The 23,202-nt window shown below is 51.7% G+C and overlaps 8 protein-coding genes across 8 annotated transcripts; 5 read left to right on the forward strand and 3 right to left on the reverse strand.

Annotated features, from left to right (window-relative positions):
- Window positions 1–169: 169 nt before the first annotated feature.
- Window positions 170–1,834, reverse strand: J4E92_004497 (uncharacterized protein; the record flags this gene model as incomplete). Its single annotated transcript, XM_051495887.1, has 4 exons — window positions 170–792; window positions 852–1,215; window positions 1,269–1,723; window positions 1,777–1,834. 4 exons carry the CDS (start codon window positions 1,832–1,834, stop codon window positions 170–172), a joined length of 1,500 nt encoding a protein of 499 aa, XP_051353727.1.
- A 1,181-nt stretch (window positions 1,835–3,015) lies between these two features.
- J4E92_004498 (uncharacterized protein) lies at window positions 3,016–4,622 on the forward strand (the record flags this gene model as incomplete). Its single annotated transcript, XM_051495888.1, has 2 exons — window positions 3,016–4,519; window positions 4,582–4,622. The coding sequence occupies 2 exons, from the start codon at window positions 3,016–3,018 to the stop codon at window positions 4,620–4,622; spliced, it is 1,545 nt and encodes a 514-aa protein (XP_051353728.1).
- A 497-nt stretch (window positions 4,623–5,119) lies between these two features.
- On the reverse strand, window positions 5,120–6,408 carry J4E92_004499 (uncharacterized protein; the record flags this gene model as incomplete). The annotated part of the gene is made up of 3 exons (XM_051495889.1): window positions 5,120–5,515; window positions 5,573–6,216; window positions 6,267–6,408. 3 exons carry the CDS (start codon window positions 6,406–6,408, stop codon window positions 5,120–5,122), a joined length of 1,182 nt encoding a protein of 393 aa, XP_051353729.1.
- Window positions 6,409–7,132: 724 nt separating this feature from the next.
- J4E92_004500 (uncharacterized protein) lies at window positions 7,133–7,525 on the forward strand (the record flags this gene model as incomplete). Its single annotated transcript, XM_051495890.1, has 1 exon — window positions 7,133–7,525. The coding sequence occupies one exon, from the start codon at window positions 7,133–7,135 to the stop codon at window positions 7,523–7,525; it is 393 nt and encodes a 130-aa protein (XP_051353730.1).
- Window positions 7,526–11,145: 3,620 nt separating this feature from the next.
- On the forward strand, window positions 11,146–12,243 carry J4E92_004501 (uncharacterized protein; the record flags this gene model as incomplete). The annotated part of the gene is made up of 2 exons (XM_051495891.1): window positions 11,146–11,386; window positions 11,435–12,243. The coding sequence occupies 2 exons, from the start codon at window positions 11,146–11,148 to the stop codon at window positions 12,241–12,243; spliced, it is 1,050 nt and encodes a 349-aa protein (XP_051353731.1).
- Window positions 12,244–12,853: 610 nt separating this feature from the next.
- On the forward strand, window positions 12,854–13,391 carry J4E92_004502 (uncharacterized protein; the record flags this gene model as incomplete). The annotated part of the gene is made up of 3 exons (XM_051495892.1): window positions 12,854–12,948; window positions 13,109–13,214; window positions 13,314–13,391. 3 exons carry the CDS (start codon window positions 12,854–12,856, stop codon window positions 13,389–13,391), a joined length of 279 nt encoding a protein of 92 aa, XP_051353732.1.
- A 514-nt stretch (window positions 13,392–13,905) lies between these two features.
- Window positions 13,906–15,924, reverse strand: J4E92_004503 (uncharacterized protein; the record flags this gene model as incomplete). The annotated part of the gene is made up of 2 exons (XM_051495893.1): window positions 13,906–15,420; window positions 15,469–15,924. 2 exons carry the CDS (start codon window positions 15,922–15,924, stop codon window positions 13,906–13,908), a joined length of 1,971 nt encoding a protein of 656 aa, XP_051353733.1.
- Window positions 15,925–17,271: 1,347 nt separating this feature from the next.
- J4E92_004504 (uncharacterized protein) lies at window positions 17,272–22,785 on the forward strand (the record flags this gene model as incomplete). Its single annotated transcript, XM_051495894.1, has 5 exons — window positions 17,272–19,077; window positions 19,128–19,372; window positions 20,765–21,321; window positions 22,065–22,104; window positions 22,152–22,785. 5 exons carry the CDS (start codon window positions 17,272–17,274, stop codon window positions 22,783–22,785), a joined length of 3,282 nt encoding a protein of 1,093 aa, XP_051353734.1.
- Window positions 22,786–23,202: the final 417 nt, after the last annotated feature.

Raw genomic sequence — 23,202 nt, forward strand, 5'->3', positions numbered from 1 at the left:
GTGGAGCGGTGTTAATCCGACGCGACGCGACTATGACACGCTGCGTCATCACCCTTCGCCCAAGATCTCATCTGCGTAGGAACATCATTATTCTTCAAACAACCACATTGCATGTGTAGCGATATATCGAAATGGTACATATTCCAATCATCATCCATTAAAAGTAAGTCTACAAGAACGTGCCCAAGTTAACATGGACAGCTTTCACTTGCGTGTACGCAGACAGCGCATACGCGCCCAGCTCCCTCCCAATACCGCTCTGCTTGTAGCCACCGAAGGGGATCCCGAAATGCGAGTCCTGACTGCTGTTGATCCAAACCATACCCGCCTCGATCGCACCTGCCACGCGGTGGCCCCTCATAATGTCCCGAGTGAACACAGCCGCTCCCAATCCGAACTCCGTATCGTTCGCCTTCTCGACCGCTTCGTCTTCCGTCTTGAAGCTCTGAATAACAACAAAAGGACCGAAAATCTCTTCGCGCACAATCCTCATATCATTGCTGCAGTTGGCAAACACAGTCGGCTCGACGAAGTATCCCTTCTCTGGTATGCCGCTCTGCTGGCCGCCGAAGATGAGCTCAGCTCCGTCTGACTTCGCTGTGTCGAGGTATGCAAGAATCTTCTCTTGGGCAGCTTTGCTGACTTGAGGTCCATGGTTGGTGTCGGCATCGAACTGCGAACCAATCTTGGTACTCTCTTTGGTCTGCTTCTTGAACGCTTCGAGGAACTTGTCGTAGATGGTGTCCTGGACATAGAGCCGGGATGTTGCTGTGCAGACTTGGCCCATGTTCCCTTGACGGCTTGGTCAGTACTGATACCGGCAGTGGACGTTGCAAAGAGAAAGGGCTTACCCATGATACCCATGTGCGACCACTTCACAGCCTGTTCGAGATCGCAGTCATCGAAGACAAGGAGTGGGCTCTTGCCGCCAGTCTCTAAAGTGATGTTCTTCAGGTTCGTTGCTGCAGCCTTCATGATGGCCCGGCCGGTAATGGTGCTTCCTGTGAAAGCAATTTTGTCGACATTCGGATGTTCAGAAAGCCGCGAGCCTGCGCTCTTTCCGTAGCCGTTGACGATGTTAACCACACCTGGAGGGAAACCAGCCTCCTTGATCAAGGTGGCCAGGAATAGTGCCCCAAGTGGTGTCTGCTCTGCTGGCTTGAGCACAACGGTGTTTCCGCAAGCTAATGCTGGACCGAGTTTCCAAGCAGCCATCTATGAGGCTTGTTAGGTTTGAATTACACCAGCCGGAGTCGATGGATACATACCATGACAGGGAAGTTCCATGGGATTATCTGTCCACAGACACCAAGGGGTTCGTGTTTGGTATACGCCAGCTTCGCATTGCTTGTCTCAATCGTCTGCCCATACACCTTGTCCGCCCATCCTGCGTAATACCTGAAGACCGAGATAGTCTCAGCGACGTCTTCGTCCATGGCTTGCTGGTAAGGCTTGCCGTTATCCCACGCATCGACGGTAGCAAGAATATGGCTGTTCTTCTCGCAAAGGTCTCCGAGCTTCCACAGCAGTTGGCCTCGTTCGGCGGCAGAAATGTCGCGCCATGCTGATGACTTGAAGGCAGCTCGTGCTGCAGCGACTGCAGCATCTACATCATCTTCGTTACCGGCGGAGACCTTTGCGATGACGGACTCGTCGTAAGGATTTATCGACTCTAGTGTTGAGCCGGATTTGGAGGGGACAAATTCGTTGTTGATAAAGAGGCCTAACCAATGTTAGTTTTTCAGGCCTACAATGTTTAAAGTTGTTGATGCTTACCAGTGGGCTGTGTCCACTTCGCGCCATTAGGTGCTATAAGGTCGATCGACTGGGCCATTGTGGAAGATATGTATGCGGCAAAAGAAGGTTCAAGATGCAGGAAGTGTTATACAACGAGGATAGAAATATGTACCTCGTGGACAGAGCTAGGCATTTGGTCTTTTCATATCCTGCGCCCTCGATCAACGCGTCTCCATCACACCCACCCCGCACCGAGGTTACAAAGACGTTTGTCCCACATTATCATAATCAGACTCGCGATGACTATCATCATACTCCAAGAAACTATGCCCATCAAATTTCCTAATCAAGACAAGAACTTGACCAAGACGCGCTGCCGAAGGCATGTGGTGGTTTCCTGAATGTGGGTCCATCAACAAGGCGTCCACATGGCAGAATCGGAACTCCAAAGGAACACTTTGGCGTCGACTTGATCACATTGTCCACGTTTTGCGCTGGCCAGTGACTTCGTCAAGTGATAAGGTAGTCTGCGTTTCTCAAGGCCATCTTTGCCCGTCAACTTGCCATCTTCGGCTTAGCACCACACTAATGCAGAGGCTCCACTGTCAGGGCCCAAATGTCAGATCGGCATCTCGAGCACGCAAGCACACGCTTTGAAATTGCCCTCCAAACTGCTCTCCTGGGCATAGTCGTTATCCAGAGCTTCGAGACGTTTCTGGTATGTTTCCAGCGGCACGGATCTGACGGCGCATCGAAGGCTTGAGCGAAAGATAAGCTTTTCCTTCACCAAGGCCATGTGCGAGCGCTCTACACGCGAAATCTGGGGCCCCGGAAACGACTACCAGAGGCCTATCATCCTTCCAAAACAGGACATCGCTGCACCATGCACAAGGGAAAACCGAACACTCTGGAGCCTACATTGACGCTAGAACTTCCGGTTTGGTTGTTTTATCATGCTGTAGTCTGCAGAACTATTCAAGCCACCGCTTATCTCGAAGCGATGTTCTGACGAGTCAGTAGCGATGCAGTCAATACAGGCTTGGCCTCGAATCAAGACACTTCAGTCCGGGGTAAAGAGCCAGTATGGGCGATGCTCGCTATCTGTGGACAACGAACTATCGTCATATCTTATCATGTTGGACGCCACATTGTCGAGCATAGCGCATGTACTGCATGAAATGGAACTGCCTGTAACAGCTATATTCATTCACCTCGTGCAGACACTCGACGCCGCATCATTCCTACCCTCTTGATTTCGACAATCGTTCTTTTCCCACTATGTCGGCGACCAACAGCGAGAAGAAGCTCGGCAATCCTATGGGTCCGGTGACTACCCGCGAGGAGGGTGTCGTTGAGCACGTCCACTTGGGATACAATGCGCAGCTCACGAAGAATCGGTCGCTCATTAGTGTTCTGGGTATGTGCCTTGCCATTGTAGCAGTACCCTACGGCATCGGCGGCCCCTTGATGAGCGCGATTTATGGTGGTGGCCAACTGTCGATATTCGTCGGCGTACTGGTTGTCCTGTTCTTCAATGGCTGTGTCGCGATTTCGCTTGCAGAGTTGGCATCACGGTATCCAACATCTTCTGGTGTGTACTACTGGTCGTACCGACTCTGTGGTGAGCGCAAGAGGACACGCAAGATCGTCTCGTTCCTGACCGGTTGGTTTTGGCTCATCGGAAACTGGACCATTGCGCTTTCCGTCAATTTCGGTTTCGCTTCCCTCATCGCGGCGACGGTATCGATCTACAACCCAGAGTGGGTAGCATCGGACTGGGAACTGCTTCTTATATTCTACGCGCTATGTGTGCTGGTGTTCCTTGTTTGTTCACTCGGAGACAAGCTGTTACCGTATGTGGACTCCGTGGCCGCAGTATGGAACTTCATCACGATCATCGCACTTCTGGTTGCTCTATCAGTCCGCGCCCAGCAAGGGCGACATTCAGCCTCCTACGCACTCGGCAACTACTACAGCAGCTTCTCGGGCTGGGGTACCGGCTTTACGTTCTTCATCGGTCTCCTCCCACCAGCATACGCCTTCTCTGCCATTGGTATGGTGACATCAATGACGGAAGAGTGCGCCCAGCCCGAGATTGAAGTCTCTCGCGCTATCGCCCTCTGCATACCCTTCGGTGGTCTCGCGTCACTCCTGTTCGTCTTACCGCTATGCTTTACGCTACCGCCGCTCGAAGACATCCTCAACGCACCCTACGGCCAAGCGCTGCCGTACATCATATACTCTATCATGGGCTCAAAGACAGGAGCGCTGATATTGATGATAATGATCCTATTTGTCACCCTCTTCTGCGCCATTGCAATCACGACTGCTGCTTCACACTGCACATGGGCGTTCAGCCGCGACAACGCGCTTCCACTCGCTGGCCTGTGGACACGCACCATCGCCGACCGGCCCATCTACTCGCTTACGTTCGTCACAATCATCGAGATGCTACTCGGTCTTATCAATCTCGGCTCCAGCAGTGCGTTTACTGCCTTCGCATCCGTAGGTGTTATCGCACTCGCCATCGGCTACCTCGTCCCCATCGCTATCTCTCTCTTCACGGGCCGGAAAGAAGTCGCACATGCCAAATGGAATGTCGGTGGCCTGGTGGGCACCGCAGCGAACATCGGTGCTGTCGCATGGATTCTCTTCGAGTTGGTACTCTTTAGCATGCCGACAGCGCTTCCTGTTACTGAGGTTTCGATGAACTACGCTAGTGTCGTGTTGGTCGGCTTTGCGTGTTTGAGCGGGCTGTGGTATGCGGTCTCTGGCAGAAATAGTAAGTTACAATGTCTATTTGCATGGTCATGCACGGCTGGAGTATCTACTGACATTGCCCAGAGTTCAAGGGTCCGCCTGACGAAGTGGATGACGTTTACTAGGGTGTAGCATTCCTTTTCCCTGGTTGTCGGATGATCACGCTTTCTTCTTTCTTGTGGCCCTCCTCACTCTTGTATCATGGCCTCTTCCGGTGCAGGAGATTGCACATGTATCTAGATTCCAGCCTTTTGTTGAAGAACCCACCAGGTTGCATCTCATACATCTGGTGGCGTTCTTGCCCAAGAGTGTACATTGTCTTTAGATCTACCTACTTATCAACATTTGAAATTATGTATGCGGCAAACTCAACATAGCTGCCCTGGTGTTGTGAACCGGATGTTACGCAAAAGGTGCAGCGTGGCATTGGAGCGCTTCTGCTATGCTAAAGGTGTGAGATATATGGGCTACCTGGCCCAAGGTCACATGCTTGAAGCTCAAGCCTCATCCGCTGAGTAGCAGGCATAGAAGCACTGGTCCATATTGTAGACCACCCAGGTAAAATTAGGCGTATGTGTATGCAACAAAGTATATCTCTACTAGGTCTGACAGGGATCTACACTCAAAACGGAAATTCACCCTCCGGTTTCTCCAACACCCCACTATCAACCTGCTTCCTATGCTCCTCGTCTAGATATGGAAGTAACAACCCTTCCCAATGCTCTCGTCCCTTGTAGTAACTAACCGTCTCATCCCAACTCCTAATCGCCTCAGCCAGTCTTCCTGGTACATGCGGCTCCTTCGCAATAGTCGTCACCGGCTCAAAGTACGTCCGAATGGTGAACAGTAGAGCTTTGGACTTCGGTAGACGTCGCAGAGATTGCCGTTCGGAGCGGAAGTGGATGTCTTCGACACGGAGACCTTTGGAGTTGGCAGTGGCCCATGAGGCGACTGTGTTGGAGATCTGATCGCCCATGCGGTGGGACCACGCAAGACCGTCGTCGAGTTGGATGAAGAACTACAGGTCTATCAGCACGGGTACATCGATATTTGGAGTGATTTTGGTGTTACTTACGTTATTCCGAATGACAGGCTTCTCACAGGTCATGTTTGCGAAGAATCGATTCATTGCCTTTTGCAGCTTCTCTTGGTAATGAGGTACACCGGCTTCAATATGCAGTTCGTCGAGCGACATGCGGTATTTCTCAGTCAAACGCCAGAACCCAGGTAGGCAGACCGCGCCCGCATCGATGTGGTATTGGCCATCGTCATTCAATACCATGACAACCAGGTCGTCCTGGACAAGCTTTGCTGCGGTAACCATAGCTTCCGTCGGGTTCGGTGCTGGATATTGAAATATTTCACCAGTGACTGTGTTGTGAAGGATGTTGCCGTGCAATTGGAAGACTTCCGGATAGCGATGCGTGAGATGTTGCGTCAACTCTTCCAGGACCTCAAAGCATGCGAGGCGCGTGACTTCGTTATCGACATATTGTACCCGGGATTTGACGTCCTTCTCGAGCTCCCGAACCTTGGCATCGTGGTAAGGGATGAAATTCGAATCCATTTCAATCCATTGGTTCCAATCCATTTTCCGGATCCCCATTGTTACAAAGTTCGGACCATGGCGGAAGGGTCGATAGAGCTTGGGATCTGTAAGCTCAAGTTTATAGTCCTCCGCCGGCTGCGGTAGCGGGGTCTTGAATGGTATAGATGGGACTTGGAGAGGTCAGTCCTTTTCAAATTGAGGATGTTCTGATCAACTGCACCTTTTTGCTTCACGTCGTAAGATGGAGAGAGTTTTTTGCTCGAAGTCTTCTGCGTCCGCCATACCAGGCCAACCGCAAGTACAACCAAGAACGCCGCAAAGCCCAGAGGCGTCAAGACTGGGCTGATCGATAACATGTACATCAGGTAGTAGTATTTCCTCGCGCGCTGCTTCCGACGACGCTTCGAGCAGACGACAAGAGCAGTTAAATGCTAGATCATCGTGAGATGAACGTTGACAATGGCGAATGACACCATTGGCGACTATCTACACCTTAGCGTAGAATCGCGTGTATAGGTTTGCAGGGAAATGTGGGTCATGAAATGGCCGCTGTACTTGCCATGCTGGGTATAGCTCGAACTGCAAGGCATCGCCACGCTAGACCCCGGTCCCATATCTCGTGGCGAAAACGAGGCCTGGTAACCTTCCATGTTGAGATATTCCGTCATTCCAGCGGCATCATTCATATCGGAGATGGGAGCTTGTTTGCTCGTGTCAGATATGGATTGCGGGGACGCTCCACTTCCGTTCGTCAAGGAGAGCAATTCAACGATAGCGAGCTTGTCTATACCAGAGCGAGGCAAATACCGGGCAATTTTGAGTTGTTGGACTCTCGATTGAACATTTCTGTCATAGTCTGGGGCTTAACTCCAGTGCGATGACGCGGAGCTGTGTTGCGAACATTCATTACGGGAACCGACAGCGGAAATACGCTCCATACGATGCATGGGCCTACAAGTCGCGATTATCCCCAAGACTGTGTTATAAGCTTCTTCGCCCGACTCCTTCTTGAATAGAACACTTGTCACCGACTTCTTCTTCATTTCGCTTCAAACGCAGTTTACAATCGGCATTGAGATCTTCATTATGGCAACATTCGGAAACTACGCTGGAACCGAATCCAAGTCGAAAGCTTTCCATTACTCGCAAGCTGTCAAAGTAGGAAACGTCGTCCGTATTTCCGGCCAGGGTGGTTGGGATGCGGAAGGGAACGTAGCACCAAACGCCGCAAAGCAAGTGGAGCTAGCGCTTGAGAACATTGAGAAGGCTCTACAATCTGTCGAAAAGGGCGTGTCCTGGAAGAACGTATACGCTATTCGATCGTACCACACGAATATCGACGAGTCTGCGGACCTATGTATCCAAGGCTGGCGACGCGTCATGCCTGATCACCGACCGGTATGGACATGTGTCGAGATTACCAAACTTGGTATCGAAGGCATGCAAGTCGAAATCGAGGTGGAGGCTCTCGTTGGGTAGGAGTGAGGGAGGCGGTACTCAGACAGTTGAGCAAGTGGCTGGTGGTCGTAGGGCTCGGGGGTATTTTGCCGGAACTATCGCACTCTTTCGCTATAGCAAGAACCGATGAATTCTCTCATATAACCAATGTACACATAGCAGTATTCTTAAAACTTCCGCTCCACGTAGTAGGGCTACGAGAAGGTTGCCAGAGCGCCTCCAAAGTTGCCCGAATAGACAGCACGGACTCGAATCGCAGATTGTTGTGTATGTTCCCCAAAATCTTCGTCACACATTCCCGATGGGCCTCCAAGAGTGAATGTGCGCCAGCTACATAGAGTGGGAAAAGAGCACAGTTCTGCGCTTTAGATCTCGTATCCATGCCTTGAATACACTCCAGACACGCATGGACATGCTGTTGGAGAAGAAAGTGTTTCGTGGGAATGTCGTGAATAGCGCTGTAAAGGTATATAAGGCCTGCGTGCTGGAAACAACGGACAAGTGAGAGCGATGCCGTTGTAACAGGGCTTAGCAAGTCTTGTCCTGCGTCTCCATCTGGACACTCTAGCTTGGAGTACGTGGGCTGAAGCGCGTGCTCAAAGGCCTGCGCCTTCTCGACGCATACTTCGGCTCCATTTTGTAGCTCGTGGCGGTAGAAGCTCATCTCAGCCAATGTGGATAGAACAGACCCAAGTGATGTAGTGCCAGGTACGACTTCCCACCACACTGATCCTGACTCCATTGTCTCCCAAATGCAGGCTGGGAACGAAGGTTTTCTGTCTTGAAGCAAGGCGTCTGTCAGATCAGTGGATGCTAGTTCCGAGAGTAGCATTCTAGTCATTCTGTCTGACGATGACCATGCTGCTCGAAAGCCGCCCATTGCGTTGATGATCGCGATCGCTCCTGCAAGGTGACAACCGGTCGAAGCGTCATCTGACATGCAGTTGACATAGCCTTCCAGGAAGTACAAAAGCAGCACCGCGACTAAAAGTGCGGAGAGCGCAGCACCATCGGATTGCTCGCTGCTCAGTTGGCCGCGGATAACTGACAAGCAATGCAAGCGTCTCCTCTCAAGAGTCTGTTTGGACGACCCGCGCTCTTGGAGCGCCCGATGCTCCTCGGCAAATACGCATAGGGCCTGGAGGACAGGTTGAGAGCGCAGGGCAAGTGCTACTGGTGGCGGGACTGGCTCATGAAGAGTGGAGAAAAGTGGCCATAACCGCGCTTTGAAGTATTCCAGTGCTCTTCGCTCATTGACTGCCAGGTGAATGTTATTGAGCGAACGCTCGATGGATAGCTGTGGGATGCATTCGGGCACCGTTTTAGCAGGTCGCTTCTTCCATCTGAGTAGTAACTTGTCGTAGCTGCAGTCTTCCGCGTTTGTGGAAAGGAGGCATCGTCGGCATGTGGGCTTCTGGAGGTCGCATTTGACTCGTCTTTGCTTGCAAGGCCAGCACGACCCTTCAACCGTCCGTCGACGTTTTGGCGGACTGTTGCCAGAGGATTCCGGACGCGACATCTGTCTGCATGACGTGATAAGGGTCGCGATTTCAGAGTAAGAGTGACGAGGTTGCGAAAGGGGAGTACCAGTCGATATCAGATGGATGATACGAATGTCCGACTGATGCGAATCTGCCCTCAGTATTGATGCATGAAGGAACAAAGATCGAAAAGGGCGAGACGCGTCGAGGCCTTCGCTGATCGGGGCCCCCGATTGGCGCACGCCAAGACCATTATTCCCGCTAGAGCCGTGGCCTCGCCGCTCCACCAAGATATCTCTCTCTCCATCAATGCGATAACGACGTCTGATGGGATATTTGTCACTGTTGAGTATTATGGCGGTAAGGGGTCAGGGACGTTTATGCTAACGCTTGGAGCGAACAAACAATCAAGCACCGTGTCAAGGCTCATGCTTTTGCGGGCCGAAGAAGCCCTGGAGGCGATAGGAACGGTACATGAAGCTCAACAACCCTTGAACCCTAGACTCCAACTTCTTCAACCCTTTGCTGGGCTGTTCTGCCATCGAATCTCATGGGCGTCCAACCTCCGAGCGTCGGATCATCCAACACTTTGGTTCCGGACGGTGTCAGGCTGCATCTAACGTCAATAGCTTTGCTTGTTACCGTGCAACACGTTGGTACGGTAATGGTACCTGCATTAAAGCGGAACCGCGCAAGGTAAGCAGAAGTACCTGCAAGACCCTCGCTCCTCACACCTTCTATGTGCGCGTCGATGCGCGTTCTGAACGCTACTCTCAACATTGACGTCCTGAAAAGCAATGGACACCGGCAAAGGGTGGCAGATGCTGGGCTTACTGCCATGAACAAGCCCTTTGTTGAGTTAGCAGATTGCGAGGGTAATCCATTTGGATGGAAAAGTGTTCAGTTACTGCCAAACACCTACAGGGCTGAGCATTTCAAAGGTCATGTGCTCGTGGTGGCTCCGGCTCTCCACAGCAGCGGCTGCACGATCACACTAGTGTCGTCGATCACTTGGCTCAGCTCTTCTACAAGCGGTCGATGGACTGGAGGCTTACCGGATCACCTCAATTACTAACATCACCGTTCGCTAGCGGAAAGCGTCAGTGGCTCTTGTATCGCTATCTTGGGGCAATACCCGAAAGCAGCTCGAAATCGCATGGCGCGCCATGCCACGACACCTGGGCATACAAGCGAACCCCAGCTGATGGTACTAGCTTGTGTAGCTGAAGAACAAATACACCGCTTAGTCGTTGCACGAGTTCACGTATGTGGGACCGCAAGGCAAGTGGCGTATTCTTCCTCGCGGATGATGGGCTCAGGTCCCGGATCACCATGCGGAGAGTATTGAGTTTTGACATGCCAAGCGAACACGCGAGATCTGGACAAGCCACCATGCATCTTCACGAGAAAACACGAGGCTATCGTGGCTTCGTAGAATTCTGGACAACGGATACCGACGCTAGCGGCACCGGAGAATCGCAAAGCGGTATGCTGCTTTTCGGCAGGGTGCTCTTCCGCACTCAAGTATTGGTGGCATTCACGCAGGATGCTGTGACTGTACTGTCGATATTTCGCTCTGGGCTGTACTTGCTTGTCGAATGGCGAGTGTTTCGACTCACACTCTTTGAATCAGGCACATGTCTGCAACAGCTAGACCGTTCGCAAATGCGCCTCTTCGCAAGCTTGGCACCTTTTTTCTAGGCGGCGACTGCTAGACTGCCCTGACTTCCTACATTGACGGGATCTACCTGTCTCAAAAGGTCATTAGTCTAGGCTCGGCCCTGCATATCGCTGTCATGACCATCACTTGGTAGCTGTTTGGCTGGCTTTCCTCAACCGTATCGCCTTAAAGCGGCTGGCTTGGCCTAGGGCTACAGGGATAGATTACTATTTCGGGGACCGAGCTGTATCCCTCTACTCAATGTGGCTTGCTGTGGCCTCAACTAAACGGCGTCTTGGTTCCATGCGGGACTGTGATCGGCGAGAATGGAAGGCCCGGGACTTGGTACACCGTTGCTGTTAGGAGACAGTGGGGGAATATAAGGATGTTCCAAACATCTTGTCTTTTTGTTCCTCATCAGCTCACAGTTGCTCCTCTTACACTGTCTTATAATTTATTGTTCATAATCTTCTCGGTCGTTACTTACCTCAGCTGCCATGATGGTCCCTACTAAGTCCCTGGCGTTGCCACTCATCGCTCTATGTTCGATAGCATCATCAACTCCGTTGGAACCCCGTCATGCCGCACCCGGCCTTATCGATGGCATTCTCAATGGTGTTCTCACAGGCATTGAGCAACTCATTGCGGACGTTCTGTCTGGTAAAAAGTCACCTATCGACAACACCAAGACGAACAAGCCGTTGACCTGCTCATTGTTGAGTATTGACAAATGTTGCGTTTGTGAGTTACAACAATCCTCCTTAATCGTCTATGGCCTAACAGATATAGGGTATGATGTCTCTGCCGAGCTTACCAAGCTGTTTGTCGACCCCAAGGACAAACAATGCAACGACAACGCTCGTGCCGCAGTCCGTATGGGCTTCCACGATGCTGGGTCTTGGGATAAGAATGCTCTCAATGGTGGTGCCGATGGATCGCTACTCATGGACTTTGGCGAGCATGAAAGACCCGAGAACAACGGCCTTCAGAGCATTCGCACAAAACTTCGAGATGTACAATCCAAGTACAAGGTCGGATACGCTGATCTCGTCCAATATGCGCACAATCACGCAACAATCTCGTGTCCGAAGGGGCCCCGCGTACTTACATTCGTTGGCCGCAAGGATGCGACCAAGGCCGCACCCAAAGGACTTCTACCTGACGTTCATCAAGACGCCGACAAATTGATCGCCATCTTCAAGGACAAGGGTTTCTCGCCCCACGATCTCGCAGCACTCGTAGGCGCCCACGCAACAGCCAAGCAACGATTCGTGGACGTCCGCCCAGAGGTCGTCGACAAGCCACTCGATACGACCCCCGGTGTCTGGGACGTCGAATTCTACAACGATACTCTTAACAATCCCTCCGGTGGCAGTGCTGATCAGAAGGTCTTCGTCCTCCCAAGCGACAAGGTGCTATCGACACATCCCAAGATCGCCGATGAGTGGAAGTCGTTTGTTGGTAACCAGGTCCATTGGAACCTGGACTATGCGAAGGCTTACATCAGGATGAGTCTTCTGGGTGTAGAGAAGAGAGATCTGATGAAGTTGGTGGACTGCACGAGGACACTGCCCGTTAGCAGGCCCTCATTTCCTTAGTGTACATAATTTACAATACCCTTACGCGCATCGCGATTTAATTCAATAATTATTATGACAAGACGTCTCCGTGTCATATGCATGTTTGGCACGTGCGCGTGTATTTGACGTATCGACCAGGTAAGAGCTCGGAAGCCCTGGATGGCCCCTTCAGGGACCGCATCTGGAGAGGGTCGCTGAAGACGGAGTTGGATAGCGGCAATAATCGTGACTCAGAACCATCGAAAGGGGAGAACTTAGACGAAGCAACTGGTGCAACCCTTTTCAGTTATCACACTTGGCAAAAACTTTGTTGTGTCGAGATGCGATGAATGAATCGCGGTGCATGGTTGGTCTACCAGATAAAGCCAGGCGGGGTGGCTGACATAAGCGTGAGGCAGGCAAGGGTCCAGGTCAGGCGAGTCGAGCTTGCTTGTTTGTAGTGCGGAGAGCAGGTAGCTCACAAACGTCACGGCCGGCACACGAGCGTCACCACCACCACGCTTCACCCACACGCTCACAGACTGAGGCCTCAGATCGAATCACGATACAAGCGACTTAAAAGATAGCAAAGGACACAATGGCAACTCAATTCTTGAGGGCGGCGGCTCGCGCCGGCGTTCGAGCGCCTATGGCTGCTTCCCGCGGATTCCAGACAAGCGCTGTACTGAGGCAGGATACTGTTGTTGCGCCAGTGAAGAAGCCCGTTGGTGCTTTTAGGGGAGGGTGAGTACCCATCTCGCAATTGCATTCGGCAATGTCCGACTGGGTTCCGATGGCTACACAGCCATGGGAGACTGTCACATGCCATGAGGCAGGCGCGACAACGAACGACGTCTACTAGAACGGCAAACATGGCTGAATCAGTATGGCTAACACACGACAGATTATTCGGCTTCCTTCTCGGTGCTACCGCGTCCGGCGCAGGCATGTACTACTATGTCATTGACGAATACCGCGTATCGAACCAGCTCCTGACCGAGGACATCTACGTACGTCATTCCTACATACATCCTTTACGCACAAGCTCGATCGCAATAACAATACATCGGGGCTATACATTTGAAGCAGGCCATAGCTAACGAAAGCAGGCTCTCCAATCCGCCGTCCAACGGATAGAAGGCTACGTTCGAACCCTCGAGGACAAAGTCGATGCGAAGAAGCGATAAATCACCCACCGCATACCTATCAAGCGACGATTACGCGGCCGAACTTGCGCAGCGCGCCGGAGGGGACATGCACGGGCGGAGCAGGCAGTACAATACGATGGGCCAGTGGGATGCAACACGCATGTACACTACGAGATTGGACTCCTCTTCGTCATTACGAAAGCTGATACTCACCGAGTAACTACCTTATACCAAATATATTTTAGGCTGTTCATGGTGGTGTTTTGGGACCTGATGATGATTTTGTGACAGGCGCCCTTCACCTTCACCTGACATGCGGACTTGAATCGTGTCCTCTCTGAAACTCTATCCAACTACGAGATAATTGCTTCACCGTTTAGGAAGTCGCGTTTGCAATCAAATGAATGCGTAATTACACGCGCTTTCGTGTGCATTTTAATCTATTATTTGACTCATCATTATGTGAGATCAATCCACGAAACCAAAACTAACACCGTTCATGCTATTTACCATCAGATGCCCCCACTTATCCTATCCGACTCAAATCGTCGCTTCACAACAGCGTAAGCGGCGCGATCCACTCGCACTTCGGTGGCGTAACAGGTATGTCTTCATCATCGTTGAATCGCCCGAGCTGAGCAACACGCTTGTAGATCTCCTCTAGAATCCTACCCTGCTCGCCCTCATACTCTTCTGGTTTGCCTTCCTTGTAACGGTCCTTGGGATCGATGGGCTTGCCATCTGGTGTAACACCTTCAACATGGGGGCGCGGTGCGGAGCTAGGCTGCGCTATTGAAGCCGGCTGAGAGGTAGCCTGGACAGGGGCGGGAGGGTTCCCAGGCTGGCTCTGTGTCTGGGTGGTGAAGGGAGAAGGTGAAGGCGTGGAGGCTGCTGGCGCGGCAGATGTTTGGGGCTTGAGGAAGGGGTTGGCAGCTGCCGGCTGCGTTGCGTTGTTCTGAGGCTGTTGAGTACCGAAAGGTGACGGTTTGCTTGGTTGACCGAAGGCCGGAGCTTGAGACGCTGCGGCGCCGCCGAAGGGGTTTGCCTGTGCAGGTGCAGGTACAGGTGCTTGTGTAGACGGCTGCTGAGGCTGACCGAACGGATTTGGCTTCTGAACCTGTTGGGCTTGCTGTCCAAACGGTGAATTTTGAGCTGGTTGCTGGCCTGCTTGACCGAATGGTGCAGATTGAGCTGGTTGTTGGGCTGCTTGACCGAATGGTGAAGACTGGCTTGATTGCTGTGCTTTGTGGCCGAATGGAGATGGACCTGACGAGGCTTGCTGACCAAAGGGTGACGCACCAGACGAAGCTTGCTGGCTAAAAGGAGAGGCATTAGCACCTGGTTGAGCCATCTGCCCGAATCCGCTCTGGCCAAAACCTGGTTTGCTGAATGGGCTTGGCTTTTGTCCAAGAGCGTTTACTTGGCCGAAACCCGATGCCGCACCTGGTGCTGATGGCTGGCCGAAAGCAGATCCAGAACCTTGACCCATACTGCTGGCCTGACCGAATGCGCTACCTGCGCCCGGCATGGACGGTTGGCCGAATCCGGAGGCACCAAAAGCAGGCTTCCCAAACGCACTACCACTACCACCACCCAAAGCTGAAGGTTGAGTAAAGGGTGATGGCTTCTGGCCTACCGCAGAGGCAGCGCCGAAGGCCGATGTTGAACTTGTCTGAGCTGGTTGACCGAAGGCCGGTTTGCCAAATCCTGGATTACCCAACGCAGAAGCTGCACCGAAGGACGATGTTGAAGTTGTCTGTGCTGGTTGGCCGAAGGCCGGTTTGCCGAATCCTGGTGTAGAAGCTTGCCCGAACGCAGATGGTTGAGATGATGCTGCAGCAGTCTGGAACGGATTCGCTTGTGCTTTCATGAAGGGATTCGCAGCAGTGTTAGACGATCCAGTAGGATTGCTCGCTGATCCGCTTGCTGCAGTGCCCTTGGCGATGTCGATACGGTTAGGATGAACGTTGGCACCCTCTGCGACGTAGTTGATAGCACCTGTGATATCATCCAAAATCGCCTTTACTTGCTGCTGCATCTTCTCGCTCAGTGCTCCCTCTTCTTGTTGCTACAGACCGTTAGTTATGAAGAACCCAGCGCTGAACTTCAGACTTACCGCTGTAGGCTCATTGCCTGCCGCTCGTAATGTGTAGTACCGGGATCGAAGCTCCTCTGGACTGATCTCGACAGGCCCCTCGATGAGCTGCCGTGGAGCATCTTTTCCTGGACCGTAGCATGAAAGCGGATAGATCGGGCGCTCTTTGGCGAGATCGATCTGAATAGCGTCCTTGTCTAAGCTGAATGTCGATGATTTTTGATCACGGTTTCCACCAAATGAATTAGTCCCGCTGTTATCACTTGGGCGATAGCGGTCGCCGTTGAAAGCACCGAAGCGGTTGGAGCTTCCGCCGAAGCCGCCTCCACCTCCGCCTCGACCTGCATCTCGCGAACTTCCAGGGTGCTCGAATTTGCAGGAATCTACTTCGCGTGAGACAGTTGTCTGTAAAGGATAGCGGATGAGCTTACCACCGAATTTACATGCATTCCGCTGGTAGAAGCCACAGACAGTCATGTCGCCTTGTTTGTCGTGATAGTCTCCTTGTCTAGGGTCAAAGTTTGAGTTTCGTAGTTGACTGTGTAATGTTAGCAACGGTGAGATTTTACTTGTGTTGTCAACTTGTGGAGGTCAATGAAAGAGGCAGTGGCGGCTGGAGTGAACGGAAACTGCGAAGGTTCCAAGGTTCAGGCGGACGGACGCGACGCGCTAGTAATCAACGCGAACAAAGCACGTCAACTAAGAAAAAGACCGAACAGGCCTGCAGCCTACATCGACGTGAAAACCTACAAGATAGGTAACCTAGCGTCGATGTAGGCTCTAGACCTGTTTAGTTTCTTTCTTGCATAAGGTGAACGCGCCAAATTTTGCCCAGGTTGTTGCGATTCACACAGCAGTGAAACGCCGTTGAAATCCATTACTTGTAGTTACCTCTGCCCATCGCGGCGCATTCTCGATGTTCCCGGCCCTCTGCCCGTCTCTGCCCATATCGACCGATGCATATGGCACTGGGAATGCTCGTCGCCAAATCGCGCCAAGCAATCAACGTAGACAGTATGGAAGTAGAGTAGAAAGAGTTGACGAGACGAAATTAAGCACCTACCGTAGCACGGCAGCTGGTGTGTTATAGCTGCTTGTCGAAAAGGGTGAATCTCCTTGTGCGTCTGGGTGTTGATGCTTGCCTCTGTGACGGTGTTCACCGTTGTCGAGGACGGCCCCGAGGAGCGATGAACGCTAGGCCATTTCAGCTTTAGCGTCACATTCCGATGAGTCGGACCTTCCACGTACGCGATCATCGTCTGTCTACGCTTTGCGCATTAATGCATCCAGCGCCATGTACTCCCAAGCGCACTACTCCATACCAGTGTCAGTTCACAGAGTGAAAGTCAGGACGCATCGCAGACACTTGCGCCTTCCTGAATGCTAGTCTAGTGTTCGCGCAGTCCCCCTTCGACCTTTCCGAACACAACTTGGCATGACGGCGTAGATGCACGCTTTCTCCATTCTTACTATCGGAATCTTCGTCGCAGGGTACTCGACCGCCCGTTGGGATCTTGTGACGCGCGTCTACGAACTAGGCATCTTTGCCTGGGATCACGGCGTTGTGACACGGACTGCTAAGGGTTTCTGTCTGCTGTCCCTGCTGTTCTTCCTCTTCATACTACCGGTTGTGCGCATCGCGACACAAGAGACAGACCTGGTCAGTATGGACCTTGTTCGCACTTCCAGGTCCTTACTAACAGCATCACACAGCATCCTCGACTCGCAGGCACCGGCATCTCTGCGCGCGAGCAGCTCAAACGTCGCGGTTCCTTCTAGCTAGCGGGGTAGCAGGATGATGACATGGTCACACACAATGGGTTGATGCGCGTATTCTGGCCGTCAGACGCTCCAAAGGACTCTGTGCCGGGTGTTCTGGTGGGGTTCAGAAACTCGAAGTCAGATGTCTTTGTGGTAGCTGTGCTTCAAGAAGTCGAGTTGCGTCAAGTCGAGAACGCGCTGCTTGTCGGGACCTTGCTGCGACACAGCCCACACGATGTCCAGGAACTACTTCAACGATGCGGACACTCTTCCTTGCGCGCCTTGGGCTACGTCAACCCCAGGAGCCCAGTTGAGCAGCCTGATAACGACCTCATCGTAGTCCATACCGACCCCTCGTTCCGATTTCCGCGCCTTCATCATCCTCACGAACCGCTCGCGACAATGCAAGTCATTGTATACGACCGACCGCACCCAACGCGTATGCAATACCTCTCGCTCAAACCAATCACGCTAGCACTGGGAGACAAAAGAAGGGTCGCAGAATGGGATGTAGCTTTCGAAGAGCTGGAGAAAGCAGAAGAGAAGGAGCGCAGAAGGAAGGCACATCTCGTTGAGAAGCTCAAGCTGCACACGGTGATTGCACACCCGCGCACTCAAAAGGAGCTGGCGTTGCCGATGCTCATCGAGCAGGTGAACTGTTCGCACGAATTGAACGCCCTATTACAGAAGAACATCGGCATGATAGGCAGGCGTATGAAGCGAGCCTTAAGTGTCAGTGAGCGGGTTGTCGAGTCTGCGAACGATCTCTGGGACTATATATGGCTTGTCCTCCATTATGCGTTCAGAGTCTGGATATGGCCGGTAGCCGCACAACTCTTTATTTTTGGGCTCATCACCCATCGCATAATGGGAGAAGCCGTTCTTCAGCTTCTCCATTGGCGACCAGGTTCTTCCGACTCGCCAGCTCTGAAAGACATCTCCGCAACAGCGCAACAGATTGACATACGATTACAACAGTCTTGTTACTGGCCCATTCAGTATCTCACCTTACGCAGGAGGAAAGTCAACTGGGAATCTATCACTAACAGTCATCCGGAGTATATCCGGTTCTACAATAGTCTGTGGCTGGTTGCCAACGATGTCATAATGGGCATCGCTGTTGGAACATTCATCATCGAGAACGCTTCGTTCGTGGCTGCTCAGGTCGATACCATATTCAGTACCTGGTCAGTCGACGGTCTACGGCGCATGATATCATGGCTTATGGGATGGCCTGGAGGCTTGAAGTTGAACACTGAACTGGCTGCGTTCCTGGGCGACCTTTTTCTTTGGGTCATTGATTACTGGGCGGGATGCATATCACTCCTGCGGCCACACCTACCTGCGCTGATCCAGATCATTGGCTTTTCCGCTTTCGCTGGCGCCACTATGCCCATCTCAATCTTCTCGGACCTCGTTTCACTGCTGACGCTGCACATCTACTCATTCTATGTCGCGTCTGCTCGCATCTTTCATTGGCAGCTTACGATAATCATATCCCTCTTCCACCTTTTCCGTGGAAAGAAGCGCAACATCCTCCGCAACCGAATCGACTCATGCGACTACGACTTGGACCAGCTATTGCTCGGCACTATTCTTTTCACACTGCAGTTCTTCTTACTGCCAACTGTGTTCGTCTTCTACTTGACGTTTGCGAGCGCACGCATTGCTGTCATCGGATTGAAAGCTGCGCTGGAGATGGGGCTTGCCTGTCTCAATCACTTCCCGCTCTTCGCAGTCATGCTACGACTGAAGGATCCTGGAAGACTACCTGGAGGAATCTGTTTCGAACTACAAGACACGACCGATCTTTCCTCTAGCACGACAAGCGAGACAGGCTCACCGCCGACGGCCTATGTGTTGCTGAAGGTAAGTCAAATTGCTGGATCCTGTGATATGCGAGAACTCACACTACGCAGTCGATCCCGCTGTCACTACGTGCGATGTTCCAACCCTATTTCGACCTTGGCGATCGCATACGCAAGCACTACTTCTCGCCTAGCGTCTTGTTGTATCTCGTGTCAGGGCAATTTGTCCCACCGATTCACCGCCGCAACTTATACAGCTTGCAGTATAGCATGCTCCCCGCCAACAGAGCAAGTATAGGCGAGCTGTGGAAGAAGCTGACAGAAAGGAGTGCCGCGCCATCGCACGGGTCTAACGGGTACGCTGCAATGCCATTCAGGAAGGACATACTTAACGGTAAAAGTAGAAAAGTCACATGAAACTTTAAGTCATCTGTATCTGTCTTATGTCTCTGTTTCCTCATGCCTCTGCGTGTCTTCTGCATTCCTCTGTTATGTCTTAGCTGCGGCCGCGTGTTGTTGCTCTACGAGAGACATATGTCACCCGCTCTCACATGCTATTTTCCACCTTCACCTCCAAACCCAAATCGAAAAAAAAAGAGGGCAAAAAAGAATCAACTCAACCCCCACCCAGCATCTGCTGACCGACGCCCACTCCGAATCGAACGGCGCGCCCTCCTGAGTTCAGCCCTTTGTGTGACATATCCTTCTCTTATGTGTTTTTTCCCATTACCAGTGTCACTTTTGGTTTTGATGGACATGTTGTCTGTTTTTTCTCTAGGTTTTTCTAATCCGTGCAATGCACTCTACGTACCCGTCAGGAGCCCACCCGAGTCCGCCAAGTGGAGGAGAGTTGATGGTGGATGGGGCAATGTTGGGGTTTATATCTTCAGGTAAAGGTGGGTCCTGTAGGTGCTGATAATGGGTGGGCTCAGGTGGGAGGGCTTGCATGCAGGGTGGCGGGGCTGGGTAGAGGGCGAGGTGAAGGTGAGTCTTAGAGCCTGTCTGGCGTGCACGAAGAGGTTGCGCCTGTATCTGAACTGTTTGGGGTTCTGCTAACATCAAGACGCTGGTTGAGGAGTGTAGTCGTGTCTCAAATGGGGATAACAACATGGCAAAAGCACACGCAAGCGAACATGAGCGGTCAGGAAGAGGTCCAACATAGTGAGGTTGGCAAGGTAAAGTTTCTATTTGCCAAGGTGCACCCAGGTAAGTGGGCTTTCCGTCAGAGGCAGGTACCATGATGACAAGATAGGTGGCTACATGTTCAGGAAGTCGCGACTAGACTCATGGCACGTGCTTGTCCTTTGCCCAATAGGTATCAGCATCCTAATACTACACCATGCTAACGATCTTTGTTTCCGCCTTACCTTACGATCTAGCGGCATCAGAAGAAAATCATTTTCTCGACCGCTTCCGTCGCCATGATTGCGGGTCCTCTCACTCCATCCTGGTAAGCCGCCACACCAATCACAGCACTAGTCTTGCAATTCGGCCTTCACCTTGACTGTGACTTGTCATAGACGCATATCTGCCTACAGCCAAGTTGCAGACCAACATCTCGTATAGCCGCAATTGTTCGACGGTCCCTTCCTTACCTCTCCTCACACCACCCTCTGCGATTCAAGACCACCAGGACGATAGTACGCACGATAGAGGCACAAACCGCTGCACAATCTGCTAGAGACAGCACTATGAGGCAAGTCACCTTTTACGACCGTCTACCGCCGATTCTGACATGTTCAATCTAGGTTCAATCCGGCTTCCTTCTTGACAGTGCGCGTCGGTCTTGAAGGTTCTCAAGAAGACTTTCTACTCCACGAAGGCATACTGGCCGGACGCTCCGAGTTCTTCCGCCGCGCGATGAACGGCAACTGGTCTGAGAAGAAGGATCGACTCGTTAGACTACCTGAGGATGACCCCAAGATCTTCGCTCTCTACGTTAATCTCATCTATATGGGTGCGATGTACACCCAAACAGAATATCAAAAGACGACACCTGTCGAATTTCAAGCACATACTCTGGCAAATGTCAAGTTCTACATCCTCGCTCAGAAGCTGCAAGATACGCAAGCCAAGAATTCCGCTTTGGAGACCGTTCGTACCGAGATCAGCGCCATGTCGTTTGCCGCAGACAGACTACCCAACGCCGAGATCGTCGAGTTGATGTATAGGAATACATTGAAAGGTAGTCTTGGACGGCGCCTCATGGTCGACATCTGGACCTGCATCAGCACGAAGAGTATTCTCGAGACGAGTGAACGCCTTTGCAGGGACTTCCTCGTAGATCTCGCCTACTCACTCCATGGTGAGCGTCCAATGCAAAATAGAAATTTAGCATGTAGAAAGGGCTATACTGCATATCAAGAGAAGCTTTGAGTAGCCATGTACCGGCTTGCACAGTACGGTCGTGGAGTTTGCCGTCTGCGGAAGGAACGGCATGGTTGGTAAATCTTCGATGAGAGCTATGAGACAGAGAGGTGAAAGCAATCATATACGGAGCATGTGCATCCAGTCAAAAAGCATGGCAGATATATAAAGCTTGCAAGACAAGACGTTCGCTTTTCATCGATCCAATACGTCCCAATCCTGAAAACTCTACAAAAACTTAGCCGCATCGGCATGTGTTCGTCTTTCAACTTCGTCTGTTTATTCTTCTTATCCAAAAGCAGATTAAAGACTTCGATTCTGCGCCTCTTTTCAGGCAGTGTACCATGGTGTCTACATCGATTAACTACTCATCCGCTATTGTATTTCTAGCTAATGTATACGTCGAGCATCACTTTTAGTGTTATCAACCCAAGTTTTGCTAGTCCGCATCTTGAGCTTTTCACTGACACCACGCTTACGAATGGCTAGCTGTAGGCGGTCGCTTCCCTAGGTATGTGAAGACAGACGATGATAATCCGGTTCACCATTCACCACGCCAGGTGTAGACAATAGTCCGAGCTCCTTCTTTCGGCTGCACCTGATTGGAAAGTTTCTCCTCAGACAAGCGCACCCCTTGATTCCACCAACACCGATCAACCAACTCTGACATCATCGTAACAGTCATGACAACTCTTCGAGCAGGTGTGAAAACAGCAATGAGGTGAGTATCTGCGATTGATCTCCAGGGCCCGTAGCTGACCATGGCAGCTTCGATCCGTCGAAGCTCGTCACAATCATTGTGGGCAAAGGTCCAAAACAACAGCGCTTCTCGGTCCATGAGGGAATCATCTGCGCACGCTCCGAGTTCTTCAAACGTGCTATGAACGGCAACTGGGTAGAGAGCGAAAAACGCATCATTGAGTTGCCGGAGGATGACCCAAAGATCTTCAACATCTATATCAACTTCCTCTACACAGGTCGCATTGTGACCAACACTCTCGAGGAGCCGATAGATCGTCAGGATATCGGAAAGGAGATGCGTGTGCTCGGCCGGCTTTACGTGCTCGGTGAGAAGCTCCAGGACAAGACTGCAAAGAACTCAGCCATCCAAGGTCTGCTAGAGGTCGCTGAAGAAAAAGATGCGGACGGGTTCCAGTTCCAGCCGACGGTCGGAACCATCATCATCATATACCAGGGCACATGTGCGGGCAGTCTTGGCCGTCGCCTTGTGGTAGATATGTGGATTAGGATATCGGCGGAATTTTTAACCCAGGACACGTGTCTTTTACCCAAGGAGTTTCTCGCTGACTTCGCCATCGCACTTCTGCGCTACCGTCCAGACGACATACCGAAACAGGCTACGATGGCAAACATTAGCGACTACATGGAGGAGATGGATTGATTCTCTACGAGGGCAACAAACACTTACAGCCACCTTCAGTCGATGACATCATTGTTTCAAAGAACAATGGAAACTCTCGGGTGGCCTACAGCCCAACGATGTAGCAGGACTTGATGGAGTCGATCTGGTTGAAGCGAAGAATTCCGAATGAAATCCAGCTCCAGGACCATAACGAGATAACTCACATCACGAAATTGCCCATGTATCGACATGTTGTCTCATGTACAGCCATGAGAACAACCTCGCCACGTGCATCATAGTGACTCATCCTTGTATTCACAGACCCGAGATAGCAACAGACCGAATGACATTAACAACTAATCCCCTCACCCAAACACCATAGAAAGTCCAAATCTCATACATCGTAAATCGCAGACCCTTAAGCAATAGGATCCCAACCACCGCTCAAGGCTTTTT

Source organism: Alternaria infectoria (assembly GCF_024043175.1).
Source record: "Alternaria infectoria strain BMP 0036 chromosome Unknown scaffold_6, whole genome shotgun sequence".
NCBI lineage: Eukaryota > Fungi > Ascomycota > Dothideomycetes > Pleosporales > Pleosporaceae > Alternaria > Alternaria infectoria.